Source organism: Bos indicus, chromosome 3 (genome assembly GCF_029378745.1).
Source record: "Bos indicus isolate NIAB-ARS_2022 breed Sahiwal x Tharparkar chromosome 3, NIAB-ARS_B.indTharparkar_mat_pri_1.0, whole genome shotgun sequence".
NCBI classification, from domain to species: Eukaryota; Metazoa; Chordata; class Mammalia; order Artiodactyla; family Bovidae; genus Bos; species Bos indicus.
Genome location: NC_091762.1, coordinates 59265450 through 59281046, shown reverse-complemented (window position 1 = coordinate 59281046; position 15597 = coordinate 59265450). Strand labels below are relative to the sequence as shown.

The 15597-nt window shown below is 40.3% G+C and overlaps 1 protein-coding gene and 1 pseudogene across 9 annotated transcripts in view; one reads left to right on the top strand and one right to left on the bottom strand.

The window, feature by feature from the left end:
* The window catches only part of DNAI3 (dynein axonemal intermediate chain 3), a 120689-nt gene that overhangs the window by 62648 nt on the left and 42444 nt on the right, over positions 1-15597 (top strand). For 8 of the 9 annotated variants that reach the window (XR_011565826.1, XM_070786196.1, XM_070786193.1 and 5 more), the window contains exons 17-18: positions 7199-7329; positions 12610-12673. The exons of the other annotated variant lie outside the window; for it this stretch is intronic. Coding sequence is in view for 7 of the 8 variants with exons in the window: in XM_070786196.1 (XP_070642297.1) it covers positions 7199-7329; positions 12610-12673 (195 nt within the window). In the remaining variant the exon portion in view is untranslated. The remainder of the gene's footprint in view (positions 1-7198; positions 7330-12609; positions 12674-15597) is intronic. 9 annotated transcript variants of the gene reach the window in all.
* Positions 4110-5990, bottom strand: LOC139179479 (heterogeneous nuclear ribonucleoprotein A1-like; annotated as a pseudogene).

Sequence of the window (15597 nt, the reverse complement as noted above, 5' to 3'; positions counted from 1 at the left end):
ATTTTTGTCAATTTTTTAGTTGTATTGTTTGATTTCTTATTATCGAGCCTTATGAGTTCCTAATATAATCTGCATACTAGTCCTTTATCAAATACATGATTTGCAAATATTTTCTCTCAGCCTGTGATTTATACTCTAATAAATCATTGTGTTATTCTCCTAACATTTCCTTTGAAAAGCAGAAGTTTTTAACTTTAATAAAGCTAATTTATGCTCCTTCTTGACCCAAAGCAGAGGTCTTTCTAAAGTATGCTTTTTAAAATGCATTATGAAATATGACTACTTATTTTAAAAAAATATGAATTGTAACTTTAACATTCTTCAAGTGAGTATAATTTCTATTGATCCTTCATTTCTTTACATTAGACTCTTAGCCCATCTCTTTCTGATGATTGCCTAAATATGTTACCATCTCAGGAGACAGAAACCTTTTTTTCCTTAGAGAACATCATATTTCATTTTAGTGTAGGCACAGCTAACAATAGGGAATGGGCACATAAAGCTCAATGTGGTAAGAGAATTATTTAGAAATACTGTCATCCTTTAACTTTTAGAGGATAATTTCCCCATTGTTATTATCGTCATATCTGTATCTATTCAAAACAGATATGAAATGTATTAAATTCCTACAAAGTGCCAGTGTCTGAGGATATATCTGTGCATAGACAAGTCCCTACTTTCAAGGAGCTTACATTCTGGTGGGACACACACTAAAATAAATGACAAATCCATATCTGCATCTGCTTAAGGAAGGGACTACATAAAAGAAAACTTGAAACATGACCCAAATGCCATCAAACAGGAGCTTCATCAAATGAATGTTCTCTTTCCAGACAAAATCATTTTGTTGAGATTTTTTTGGTTTAGTCACTAAGTTGTGTCTGACTCATGATCCCATGAACTGTAGCCCACCAGGCTCTTCTATCCATGGGATTTTCTGGGCAAGAATACTGGAGTGGGTTGCCATTTCCTTTTCCAGGGGATCTTCCTGACCCAGGGATCAAACCCATGTCTCCTGCATTGTAGGCAGACTCTTTACCGACTGAACCACCAGGGAAGCCCAAAGTCATTCAGTCATGTTTGACTCTCAAATACCCTAGTTAGAGCTCCAACTCCTGATAGCTGACCGGCAACAGGAGGCAGAACATGGCCATAGTAATGCCTTTAGAGATAAGAGGCATGTGTTAGAAAGATCCAGGGGATCACCAAGTCAAGTCTTTCACTTGATCCCCTGAGTCTTTCTAACATATACTTCTTATGGCCCTTGGAGATTCCTTAGAAAAAGGTGTATTTGACTAAATCAGCTCAGAAAGGAGATATGGCATATGTTTTTAATTCTCATCTGAGACTATAGTTGGCCATGTCCTCTTACCTGTATTAAGTTGATATGTCAACAGTACCACAAATCAGAAAAAGACTTAACTTTCACTTGGTGATCCCCTTGGATCTTTCTAACATATGCCTCTTATCTCTAAAGGCATGACCATGTCCTGTCTCCTGTCGCCGGTCACCTTTCAGGAGTTGGAGATCTAACTATGGTATTTTGAGATCTTCCTTGCACACGCTGCCATCTATCTACCTACTCTGGCCAGATTTGGACCTGTTGACTAGAACACACTCATAGCCTTCTCTATCACATTTTGCTTGTTATGATGGGTTCACTGACTAGGAATCACAGGTTCATGCTGTTCTACCATCATTTTCCTGAGTTCCTTCAGTTTGTGTCTGGTACTCTGTTGCCATCTAGTGGCCACAGGCCTGCCACGTTGCTGCTGCTAAGTCGCTTCAATTGTGTCCAACTCTGTGCGACCCCATAGACGGCAGCCCACCAGGCTCCTCTGTCCCTGGGATTCTCCAGGCAAGAGTACTGGAGTGGGGTGCCATTTCCTTCTCCAATGCATGAAAGTGAAAAGTGAAAGTGAAGTCGCTCAGTCATGTCCAACTCTTCGCGACCCCATGGACTGCAGCCTACCAGGCTCCTCCATCCATGGGATTCTCCAGGCAAGAGTACTGGAGTGGGGTGCCATTGCCTGCCATGTTAGAGCCATAAAAGCCAGTGCTCTTCTAAATAGTAACTTTTCGATAAGGTTTTTTAATTTTTGCAATCAGTCTGAATCTCCTTTCTTAAAAAAGAATTCTTTCTAAATTTCTTAAAACTTCTCTTGCTATTGTGAATGGGGATTCTTTTTTGAAATTATAAATTTGAATTTATATTAAGTATAAGACAATGCTGATTTCAAAGCAACTAACTTGGCTAAATCTTTTAGTTTATCTAGAGATTCTCTTGAATATTCTTTGAACGCAACTCTGTGAATCCTATTCACTTTGTCCTTTCTATCCATTTCTTTCATGGTAAGTTTTTTCTAGTGTTCTTTTAACAAATAGTGATCTTCAGAGAGATATTTTCAGGAGCCTATTTTATGAGCCCAATTGTTGTATCTCCTCTTATCAAGAAAAGCACTAAAGTCCTTCATGGTGATGACGATTCCTCATGATACCAAAAGCTTCATGGTACTAGTAGAAACCTTCTGGAAAAATATGTGCTTAATTGCATATATTCTCTTTTCACCAAAATCACATATATACTGACCTTTCCCCACTGTGTCTTTGGAGTAATTTTTCAGAGCTTTTTGAGGTGCAATAGGATGTAGATTTTGGATGCTGGGTTTAAATTCAAAAGCCACAGTTTATTATTTGAACAGATCTGTCTGTGCCTTTTCCCCCCATGTGTTTGAAAGGAGAGAGATGAAACTAAGGGGAGCAAATAATAGCAGCAACTACCTCCTAGAGTGTTATGAAGATAAAATGAGCTAATACATGTAAGCAGTAAGAACTGCTTATCATCAACTCACAATCAGCATTAGCTACCATCTGTGAGACCTTGGGCCAGCTACTTAATCTCTCTGACCCTCAGTTTACTCACCCTTGAAGGAGGATTAACACTTCAACACCTTGGGAATTATTGTGAGAATGGAATGATATGGTTTAGTGCACACAGCTTAGTGCCTGGTATGTAGTCAGCACTCAGTAAATGTTAGCAACTATTAGCAGCTGCTGATGGAAAATTCATGACCTGTGTGGATGATGTTGAATTCAATACATATCCAAGTTATTCCAGGCAAGTCTGAATAAATGCAGCTGATGATAACATTTTTCTCAGGCCTCATCTTCTTTGACCATCAAATTAAATGCTATTGACTAAGCCCGTCTTCTTGGAGCTCCCACCTTGGATTCTGAGATTTTCCTGATCCCTCTTTAGTGTCCCTCCTCTGATCCTTTTCCTGGCTGCATTTCGCCTTGTTGCCCTCTCATCAGGAATTTACTTGAACTGTGTGTTTTCCCTGTTGCACACTCTCCCTTTGATAACATAGTGTGCTCCCCTACCTGTGCTGAGGATCCTTAAATCTTGTCTCTCACTGTCTCTTTGTACTGAACCCACCCCACCCATACAACGTCAGTGCATCTAGAATAGAACTCATAACATGAGTCACCCCTGCCTCTGTCCTCAGGCCCCCATGCCGTCTCTCACAGAGGATAACTAAATCTGTGTCCACAATGCCTTTTCCTTTTCGCACATTTGCCTTTTCCTTTGCATTATCAGCAGTGACCCTTGGATGAGACACTTGGTTCCCCTTGTTAGACCAGGGGAGCACTCCCTCAGGAAACATTTTTTTTTTGAGGGTATTAAATCTTTTATTGATTACACATGATAATGGATGATACACAAGCTTCATTCCCATCTAAAACTTTATCTGGTACCATAATTCAATTTAGATATATTGCATAGGATGTGCCAACAGTCATTAATAATAATAATAAAAAAAAAACTCCATGACTTTGCATGGGTGACTCTTTAAATGGTCACCCATTTAAACTCCAGGTCACATCACAGTAACTGTCAGTTCAACTATACCAAGGTTCTGAAGACAACAGCTTCTCCACCAAAGCAGGTTGTAAATAAATTTCAAATGGAACCTGGCATCACCCTGAAGGAATTCTAACTTCACACGGTAGTTTACCAAAATGGCTTCAGAGTAGACTAACTTTACGCAGCACATTAAAAAAAAAAAAACAAAAACGACATTTAATTCAGCATCATGATTAGACTATTACATTTAGCAATCAACAGCATGGGTACAAAAACAAAATCTACATTAAACCCTTTGTTGGAATGCTTTACACTTTCCACAGAACAGAAACTAAAATAACCTGTTATACAATTAGTCACAAGCACAGGCCTTGAGTTTTTTGCCCATACACATGAGTATTGTCTAAAACATGTCTTCTTTGTAGCAGCTAGGCCCTGCCACCACTGTGCTCGGCTGAGTTCACAAATCTGTTGTAAGCTGTAGCTTCCCTGTCACTTCTCTGGCTCTCCTCTCCTGCTAAGCTTTGTTTCCCGGCAGTAATTAAAACCTCCTGCCACTGCCATAGCTCCTGCTGCTGCTGGAGCCACCATAGCCACCTTGGTTTCATGGTTTGGCAAAGTATTGGCCTCCACCACCATAGGGGCCAGAACTTCTGCCTCCAACGTTTCCTCCTTTCATGGGTCCAAAATTTGAAGATTAATTGTAATTGCCAAAATCATTGTAGCTTCCGCCACCTCCAAAATTGCTTCCATCATTACCAAATCCATTATAACAATACCCACTGCCAGCATATCCGCCACCACCACGGCTGCCACCAAAGCCACCTCGACCACTGAAGTTTCCTCCACGACCAAAGTTGTCACTCCCACCAAAACCACCTCCACGACCGCCACCAAAGTTTCCAGAACCACTTCGACCTCTCTGGCTGGATGAAGCACTAGCCATCTCGTGCTTAGACAGGGCTTTTCTCACTTCACAGTTGAGGCCATTCCCAGTGTGGTATTTCTGAATGACAATCTTGTCTACGGAGTCATGGTCATCAAATGTTACAAAAGCAAAGCCTCTCTTTTTGCCACTGCCTTGGTCAGTCATGATTTCAATCACTTCAGTTTTCCCATACTGTTCAAAATAATCTCTCAGGTGATGTTCTTCAGTGTCTTCTTTAATGCCACCAACAAAAACCTTTTTCACAGGTAAGTGGGCACCAGGTCTTTGAGAATCTTCTCTTGAGACAGCCCTCTTGGGTTTCACAACACTTCCGTCCACCTGTGTGGCCTTCCTTTCACCTCCTCCACCGTGGCGTATGTGACAAACCCGAAGCCTCAGGGGCGCTTGGCGTTTGGATCCCTCCTTACCACACAGTCTGTGAGCGTTCCCCATTGCTCAAAACGGCTCCTCAGACCCTCGTGAGTTGTTTCAAAGCTCAATCCTCTGATGAAGAGCTTCTGCATCTGTTCAGGCTCTTTGGGAGACTGATTTAGACATGACGGCAGTGGAGGGGGAAAGACTTCAACGATGCTTTCTCTGCAGCATCCATGGGCAGAAAGGAATAACCTAACAAACGTATCTCAGCAAACATTTTTTAAGCACATATTCCCAATGAACATGTATTTATTTACAATGTATTTATGTATGTTCTACTCTGGTAATATATTTATGTACATTATTTTAAAAAGAGAAAAACACATAAAAATGAGAGTGAAGAATTTGAAATAAATATTTTAATTTTATGTATTAAATAGATATGAAATGCCTTTTTTGCTCTTGCTAAATGCATTGTGAATAATATCTTTTAGAAGGAACAGTGTGGTTGAATGTGTCTAGTTATTTCTTGAAGTGTTGATGACACTGTGTAATACAGCTAGTTAAAGATCCCATGTTTGGCTTACTTTGGTACTTGTTTTTAATGTCTTACCCAGTATGAAAAGGGATTGCACAAAGTGTGTAGATCCCAAACAAAGGAAGTGTTGGTTGACTATGCTTACTAAATCATGATGATTATCTTTTACTTTTGTCTGAGATTATGGCAAAGTGTTTTTGAAATGCAAAATGTATTTTTAGTATAGTTGAAGTTTTCTTCTCCTATTTAGTTTTCATTTATACTTTTGTTGGTTCTTCCATGGTTAGTATAACCCAGAGGATATATTAAAGGTGTGTGTGATGAGTAAAGTATTGTGAGCTTAACATTTCTTTATGATCTTTCCTAGGAATATAATATCATGTTAAAAAAAAATAAGTGATTTGGAAAAATGCCCAAGATATATCTTTAAGAGAATAGAAAAGAAGGATGTAAAGCTAGAAAACCCACTTAAAAAATAAACTGTCTATATATAATCACCAAAAAGTAATAGAGGAAAATAGACCAATATTTTAATAGTGATACCTCTGGGAAATGTGATAATGAATGATTTTTGCTCTTTTATTCATGCTTTTCTCTCTTTTTAAAAGCTTCAATTAACATTTATTAAGATCTCAAAAAATAGCATTTACTAATTTTAGATTAATTAAGATTAATCAGATGCTTTTTTTTTTTCAGATGCTTTTAAAAAGATAAAAGTTACAGATGACATTTGAATTTCACCCCCTAGTTTAGCTGTGCTCATACTGTTTACATGGAGAACTATGATACAGTATAATCATTGAAGTTCTCAAACAATAAACCTGAAATAATCAGCCAGCATTAAATAACGTTCAACATGCTGTATTTATGACAAACACAAATAACACGTTAGATGGATTTAGTTTTTTTTTTTTTGGATTTAGTTTTTAGCAGTTAAAAAATTTACACGTGAAAGGCTAACCTTGAATTATTTTTAAAAATTGCTATATGATGCCAACTGTATAAAAATAATGTGAATTGCTCATTAGAGATTGTCAAGGGTGTTAATTCAAGAGAAATATCAATGATATCTCTTATTGAGAAAATCCAAGGGTGTTATATAACCTAGAGGATGTATTTTGTGTCCAGTATACTGTCAATAATTCTGAGATAATATAGATATTGTAGAAGTGACTTTCAGACTGTGCCATGGAAACTTTTAGAGCCCCTGAAAAGTGGGCAGAGGAGTCTTCCCTTTCCAGTGTGTGGAAAACCAGAGCAGTGTGGCTTTGACCAGGTTCAAAGGCAAGGGATTCCATATAAACTGTGGCTTGAAAAATGCATTCTACTGCTAAATTAGAAGTCTAAAAATTCTTGGACTTATGCCCACCACACTGGGGAGGAAGTAGGGTGGATATGTGTGAGAAAGGACAGAGAATATAAACTAATCATATTTTAGAAGATCTTTCAATGTAAATATGTGCTTCTTCTATCCAAATATCTCTAAAAGAAAAAATATTAGCCCAGAGCAAAGCAGTGAAGGCAGGAGAAATGAACCCATACCAGAATCTGGAGAATGCATTGAGCAATATTCTCAAGCCAATAGATGACTTCTGCACCAAGTTCTTTGTGGGAACAGAGGTGAGTTGGAATTACCTGCTTCTAAAATTAGCATTTAAATTACATTTAAATATATGATTATGACCTCTATAGTATGTTTGTCTTATGAGGGCTTACAATACATTTTTTAGTCTTCTATCTTTTGGCTTACAATATTTATCCTGTTTTCATATTTTTATATGCTTGCTTACATTTAAAATTTTTAACCTCAATGTCTCATAGGTTCATATTTGAATAGTCTATCAAGTTCTTAGATGTCTTTAAATTCATAAATGTGAACAGTCTATAAAATTAGATATGACTTTCTACTAATAAAAGACTATAAAAGTAAGTATGACTCTTTTTACTAATAAATTATCAACTTGCAAATATTTATCAAACACCTATACCATATGGAAAAACTATGCTAAGTGTTTCAGATTTACTAAGAAAATATATTGTTTTGTTAGGCCAGTACAATCTAATAGGAGAGTGAAAAACTCACTCAATTCAAAAGGTAAATAGCAATTGGATATAGTAACAATAATGACAAACTATGCATAAACATGAAATTTACCATCTTAACCATTTTTTTGCATACCATTCAGTGGTACTAAGTATATTCATATCGTTGGGTAACTCTCACCACCATCCATCTTGAGAACTATTTCATTATCCCAAATTAAAGTTTTGTCCCAGTTAAAGCAGTAACTCTGCATTCCCTACTGACTCCAGCTCCTGCGACCACAATTTTACTTACTTTCTCAATGAATTTGACTGTTTTAGTAGTCAAATGCAAGTGGAATCATATAATATTTGTCTCTGTGCACACCAAAGTTTTATAAGCCAAGGATGACAGGTTCAGAAAGAAAATCTTTAAGATGATTTATGAACGGAGGTTACTGACATTGTACAGGAGACCGGGATCAAGACCATCCCCAAGAAAAAGAAATGCAAAAAAGCAAAATGGCTGTCTGAGGAGGCCTTACAAATAGCTGTGAAAAGAAGAGAAGCGAAAAGCAAAGGAGGAAAGGAAGGATATACCCATTTGAATGTAGAGTTCCAAAGAACAGCAAGGAGAGATAAGAAAGCCTTCGTCAGCGGTCAATGTAAAGAAATAGAGGAAAACAATAGACTAGGAAAGACTAGAGATCTTTTCAAGAAAATTATAGATACCAAGGGAACATTTCATGCAAAGATGGGCACAATAAAAGACAGAAATGGTATGGACCTAACAGAAACAGAAGATATTAAGAAGAGGTGGCAAGAATACACAGAAGAACTGTGCAAGAAAGATCTTCACAACCAAGATAATCATGATGGTGTGATCACTTACCTAGAGCCAGACATCCTGGAATGTGAAGTCAAATGGGCCTTAGGAAGCATCACTACAAACAAAGCTAGTGGAGGTGATGGAATTCCAGTTGAGCTATTTCAAATCCTAAAAGATGATGCTGTGAAAGTGCTGCACTCAATATGCCAGCAAATTTGGATAACTCAGCAGTGGCCACAGGACTGGAAAAGGTCAGTTTTCATTCCAATCCCAAAGAAAGGCAATGCCAAAGAATGCTCAAACTACTGCATAATTGCACTCATCTCACATGCTAGTAAAGGAATGTTCAAAATTCTCCAAGCCAGGCTTCAGCAATACGTGAACCATGAACTTCCAGATGTTCAAGCTGGTTTTAGAAAAGGCAGAGGAACCAGAGATCAAATTGCCAACATTTTCTGGATCATGGAAAAAGCAAGAGAGTTCCAGAAAAACATCTATTTCTGCTTTATTGACTATGCCAAAGCCTTTGACTGTGTGGATCACAATAAACTGTGGAAAATTCTGAAAGAAATGGGAATACCAGACCACCTAACCTGCATCTTGAGAAACCTATATGCAGGTCAGGAAGCAACAGTTAGAACTGGGCATGGAACAACAGACTGGTTCCAAATAGGAAAAGGAGTACATCAAGGCTGTATTTGTCACCCTGCTTATTTAACTTCTATGCAGAGTACATCATGAGAAATGCTGGGCTGGAGGAAGCACAAGCTGAAATCAGGATTGCCGGGAGAAATATCAATAACCTCAGATATGCAGATGACACCACCCTCATGAGAGAAAGTGAAGAACTAAAGGGCCTCTTGATGAAAGTGAAAGAGGAGAGTGAAAAAGTTGGCTTAAAGCTCAACATTCAGAAAACGAAGATCATGGCATCTGGGCCCATCACTTCATGGCAAATAGATGGGGAAACAATGGAAACAGTGACAGACTTTATCTTTTTGGGCTCCAAAATCACTGCAGATGGTGATTGCAGCCATGAAATTAAATTACTCCTTGGAAGGAAAGTTATGACCAATCTAGACAAGTATATTAAAAAGCAGAGACATTACTTTGTCAACAAAGGTCCGTCTAGTCAAGGCTATGGTTTTTCCAGTGGTCATATATGGATGTGAGAGTTGGACTATAAAGAAAGCTGAGCTCAGAAAAATTGATGCTTTTGAACTGTGGTGTTGGAGAAGACTCTTGAGAGTCCCTTGGACTGCAAGGAGATCCAACCAGTCCATCTTAAAGGAAATCAGTCCTGGTTGTTCATTGGAAGTACTGATGTTGAAGCTGAACCTCCAATATTTTGGCCACCTGATGTGAAGAGCTGACTCATTTGAAAAGACCCTGATGTTGGGAAAGATTGAAGGCAGCACGAGAAGGGGATGACAGAGGATGAGATGGTTAGATGGCATCACCAACTCAATGGACATGAGTTTGGGTAAACTCTGGGAGTTGGTAATGGACAGGGAGGCCTGGTGTGCTGTGGTTCATGGGGTCGCAAAGAGCTGGACACGACTGAGTGACTGAACTGAACTAACTGAAAGCCTGACACCCTTGGCTTTAACTCCTCTTCAGTGACTTCTTCATGATACATGAAAAATTCAAACTCCTTACACCAAGGCCTGTAAGTTTCTGCATAAGTTGCCTCCTTTCTCTCTCTCTACCTCATCTGTACCAATCTCCTCACTCTTTCTGCTCTGATTTTTTTCTCTCTCATTTTTTGTACCAAAGTCTTTCCTGCCTTTCAGATCCCTGCACTCCTTGGAATGAATGACATTCATCATTCAGCAGTTATTTATTGATCATTTAATATATGCTGGGCACTGTTCTTTGCCCAGGGAATATAGCAGTGAACAGAACAGCTAGAATTCCCTGCCCTCTAGGGCCTGACATTCCAGTGGGGCACTCTTCTACCAGCCCTTGATGTGGCTGACTGATCCTTCTACTTTGGACAGATAATATAAGGGAGTTTAAGAGGGGCAGAGGGCTGAATCAGGAGGGAGTGGAACCCTGGAAGCAGAGGCCAGGTTGACGGTGATCTCAGGTGGGCCCACCCAGGGGTGAAGAGGGCCTGAGCAGTGGGGACAAGAATGTCACATAGGTGTAGGGGGAGTGGAAGTGCCAGAACTAAGTAACCAGATGGAGAGGGATGTGAAGGTTTCCAGCCAGATAGCTGGCGCTATAATGGATGTCTGTGCATGTGTGCTAAGTCACTTCAGTCATGTCCAACTCCTTGTGACCCTGTGGACTGTAGCCCACCAGGTTCCTCTGTCCATGGGTTTCTCCAGGCAAGAATACTGGACTGGGTTGCCATGCCCTCCTCCAGAGGATGCCCACTGCCCCCGCCCACCAGGGATCCAACTCATGTCTGCCCGTGTCTCCTGATTTGCAGGTAGATTCTTCACCCACTGAACCACCTGGGAAGCCCAATATAATGGGCTCTCAACAAATATTTATTAACTGGGTACAAATTATTCCTTTGACTCAGTTCAGTGTCAAAGTTCCTCATTTCAGCTATGAGCCAGGAGATACTAACTCTCTTAGAGGACTTTGGTAAAGGCTGAGGTTGCATACGTAAAGCTCCTGACAACTCCAGCAAGCACTGTCAGTTCAGTTCAGTTGCTCAGTCGTGTCCGACTCTTTGTGACCCCATGGACTGCAGCACGCCAGGCCTCCCTGTCCATCACCAACTCCCAGAGTTTACTCAAACTCATGTCCATTGAGTCGGTGATGCCATCCAACCATCTCATCCTCTGTCATCCCCTTCTCCTCCTGCCTTCAATCTTTCCCAGCATCAGGGTCTTTTCTAATGAGTCAGCTCTTTGCATCAGGTAGCCGAAGTATTGGAGTTTCAGCTTCAGCACCAGTCCTTCCAATGAATATTCAGGATTGATTTCCTTTAGGATGGACTGGTTGGATCTCCTTGCTGTCCAAGGGACTCTCCAGAGTCTTCTCCAACACCACAGTTTATGGTGTTGGAGTAAACCATAGCCCCAAGGGTGACGTGTACAGTAGACATATTCCAGGTGCCTGTTCCCTTAGACTGTGCACCAAGAGGGGAGGGAAGACTTGTCCTCAGACTCTGAATTTCCAGCACCAAACACAGTCCTTGTCTATCAAGTGAGTTGACGTGGATGAGTGAAAGAGTGGCCTCGGTTGCTTGAGATTGTCCTACACTTTGTATAAATCAAATGTTTTTCCATCTCCCCTCCCTCCCCTATAATCCCAATCCATGCCCTTCTCTGAGTCCTCTTAACTCATTTTTTGATACACCCTTCTCTGTGTTTTCCTCTTATTATCTGGTGGAAAAAAAATGAGATTAGGAGATTATGTCTGGGTTTTATATCTATAGGATGGTGGCATGAGACTAAATTTTTTCTCTAAACCTCTCCCCATTCACTGGTTCTCTCTGTCTTTCTCCTCTGAGTGGTAATTTCTGCCTACACCAGGTTCCTTTGTCTTCTCTTCTCCTTAAAATGGCCATAAATAGAACTGGAATATATATTAATTGTTATGTTGTTTGGTTGGAACTTTATTTCCTGTTCTCAGCATTCAAAGATGATGAGTACTATATGATGAATACATATTTCCTCCTCTCTTATTGCATGATTTTTTGTAACATGCTGAGAACACATCACTGAATAAATCAGATGAGATCCCTCCCCTTCTGGAGCTTTACATCCATTGGGACAATTTTCTGTTAACAACAGACTCTGGAAACCCAGCAGTTGGACTTTGTGTAGCTAGATTATTTTCATAATTGCCTGAGTTCTTCAAATCACTGTGTGTAGATAAAAACTCAACAAATTCATTTGCTTGTTTAATATAAAATCAAGTAATCATTTTTGAACCTTCCCCCGTCACCCTCACTGCACCCAACTGTCATTTGATTAAATCAACTTGTTGCTTTGTGTTTGGGTTGCAATCAGTCTTAGCACATGAATGTGAGGTTTTCTGTCTCTTAAGTTGTCAGTGTACTCATGGGGAACCTGTCATGTTTTTAGGAAGGTGAAGTGATATACACAGATTGGAAAATGGAAAGAGACCCTGAAACTGGCCGATTTATGGGTGAGGTTTTTTTCCTTCTTTATTGTTTCTATATGTTTCCTATGATTTTTCAATAATTCAATTCATTTATTTTTAATTGAAAGATAATTGGTCAACAATATTGTGTTGGTTTCTGCCAAACACCAACATGAATCAGCCATAGGTATACCTATGTCCCTTCTCTCTTGAACCTCCCTCCCACCTCCCTCCCCATCCCACGCCTCTAGGTTGTTAAAGAGTCACACAGCAAATTCTCATTGGCTACCTATTTTACATATGGTAATGTACATGTTTCCATGTTATTCTCTCCAAACACCCCACCCTCTTCTTCCTCCCCCTCACCATGTCTGTTCTCTATGTCTGTGTCCCCTTTGCTGCCCTGCAAATAGGTTGATCAGTACTGTCTTTGTAGATTCCATATATATGCATTAATATACAGTATTTGTTTCTGACAACTTCACTCTGTATAATATGTTCTAGGTTCATCCTATGAGTAAGTTTTGATGATTGCTCCATTATTAATAAGCTGTTTCTTTTTTCCAAAGCACCGAGGAGCCCTGGCCTGCCTTATGGGAGGGAAGGCATGTGAGGTTCTGACCCTATACTTGCTATTGAAGTGAGGGCTTCAGATAAGCCACACCATTGTCACCTAGGAGCTTGTTAGAAAAACAGGATGCTACCCCAGGCCTACTGAATCTAAATACAGATTTTGATAAAATTCTCCAGGTGATTTGTTTTCACACCAAAATTTGAGGAGCACTAATCTGTTGGTGCTTAAATTATGGAGACGCTTGGACAATTCAATTTTAAAACAACAATGCTGTTTCAATACTTCAACAACCCAGTAGCTCAGCAGTGTGGAAACCTGAGTCAAGGTGAAATTATAAGCTAAATTCACCAAGATCTTGAAGACCTCAGCACTGTAAGGGAGAAATAACTCTAGGGGCTGGGACTGGTTGGTGTTCATGTGTTCCCCTGATCCTAGGCCTGGACTCTGGGCAGCTGAACAGAGGTAGGAGGGTCACACCCAGGTATGAACAAGAATCAGAGTCAATGATTCAGGCTTCCCTGCTGGCTGAAGAATCCACCTGCCTAATGCAGGAAACGCAAGAGACTGGTTCAATCCCTGGGTTGGGAAGATCTCCTAGAGAAGGAAATGGCAACCCGCTCCAGTATTCTTGCCTGGGAAATCCCATGGACCGAGGAGCATGGCAGGCTACAGTCCATGGGGTCACAAGGGTTGGGCATGGCTTAGCGACTAAACCACCACCACCAATAAGCAAAGTTCCCCGTCAAAGCTCAGAGCCTTGGGGCACACTACAATTACAACCACTTGCTTTAATGCTTTGGATTTTATCATGGCATGAACATATATTTGACCTACTTTTCAGAGTGTGGAATAACCATGAGATAAGGAAGAGGCAGCTCCTGGAACCACTTGAACCCTGTGGAGCAGTGAGAAGAAGGAATGAGGCTTGGTTTGCAGAAGGGTATCTAGTCAGTCCTGTGGGTGGTTGGAGCAGATGGACCTATGTGCGAGTGATTGAGGTCCAAAGGTCAGAGCCACTGCCTGCAGGGGACAGCTGTTGGGGCTCAGATCTCCACCTTAATCTTCACTTCTGAGTCTGGCTCTGCAGGCTAGTGTCTGCCTTAGACCTGCAAAATCGGCTTCGTCAGCATTGCCTCCAGGGTGGTCATTTTCATCTGGAAACAAAGGCATTCCTACCTTTCTTACACAAGTCTCCTGCCTAGAGACCTAAATATGTGTTATTAATAAGAGTGGGGCATTGAGAGAGGATTGTATATGACTTAAAAAAGAGTCAAGTACATGTAGAACCGAGACTGATTTCCCATTTTCCAGTCATTTTCAATTCCATGATTTAAGGTTGAACTCAACATTATATACTGAGCATAATATAACATAGTGAATTACATTTAACTACTTTTATGCTGATTTATGTTTCTATTTATTTAATAATCCATGAATGTTAGTAGTGCATGTGCTGCAGGCCAGGCACATTAGTACATGATAACGGTCTCCTCCACACCCCTGGGATACAAGCTGAGGCAATGACTCAGTTTGTGACACCATGACTTGGTTGTGCACAGATGGACATGGGTTCCTCCTGGTCTCAGATTTTCTTGGAGGCTTACCCTAAACTGCTTTTAAGGTAGCCAATGGCAAACAGGTTGAGCTATTTATTTTAAATGAATTGTATTCCATCTACAGAGACAGTGACAATAAACTTAAAAACCAAAAGCTTTATGTTTATACCTCTTTGATGTTTGTTCTTACTTCCATTCATTCATCAAATCATTGCTGAGAATCTACTATGTGCCAGGCACTAGGGATACAAAGATAAACAAGATAATTTCTCCCCTAAAGGAGAATGCTGATTTATTGGAAGTCAGCCACATAACAAATGATGACATTGCACTGTCCTTGGTGCTGTGGCTGGCAGCAAACACTAAGTGACATGGAATCCCACAAGGGGACCAACTCTCTACAGGGAGTTTGGGGGAGAACAGATAGATGTGTACGTATGGCTGGATCCCTTTGCTGTTCACTAAAACTGTCGCAACCTTGTTAATTGGCTATGCACGCTCAGTCGCTTCAGTCATGTCCGACTCTTGTGACCCCTTGGACCACAGCCCACCAGGCTCCTCTGACCATGGAATTTTCCTGCCAAGAATACTAGAGTAGATTGCCATTTCCTCCTACAGGGGAGCTTCCCAAGCTCCCAGGGATGAAACCCGCATCACCTGCATCTCCTGCATTGCAAGCAGATTCTTTACCGCTGAGCCACTGGGGAAGCCCTAATTGGCTATACCAGAATACAAAATAAAAAGTTTAAAAAAAAAGAAAAGGCCCCACCATAGAGAGATACAGTTGAGCTGGGTCTTAAAGGGTAGATCTCAAATTTCCAGATGGAGAAAGACATTCC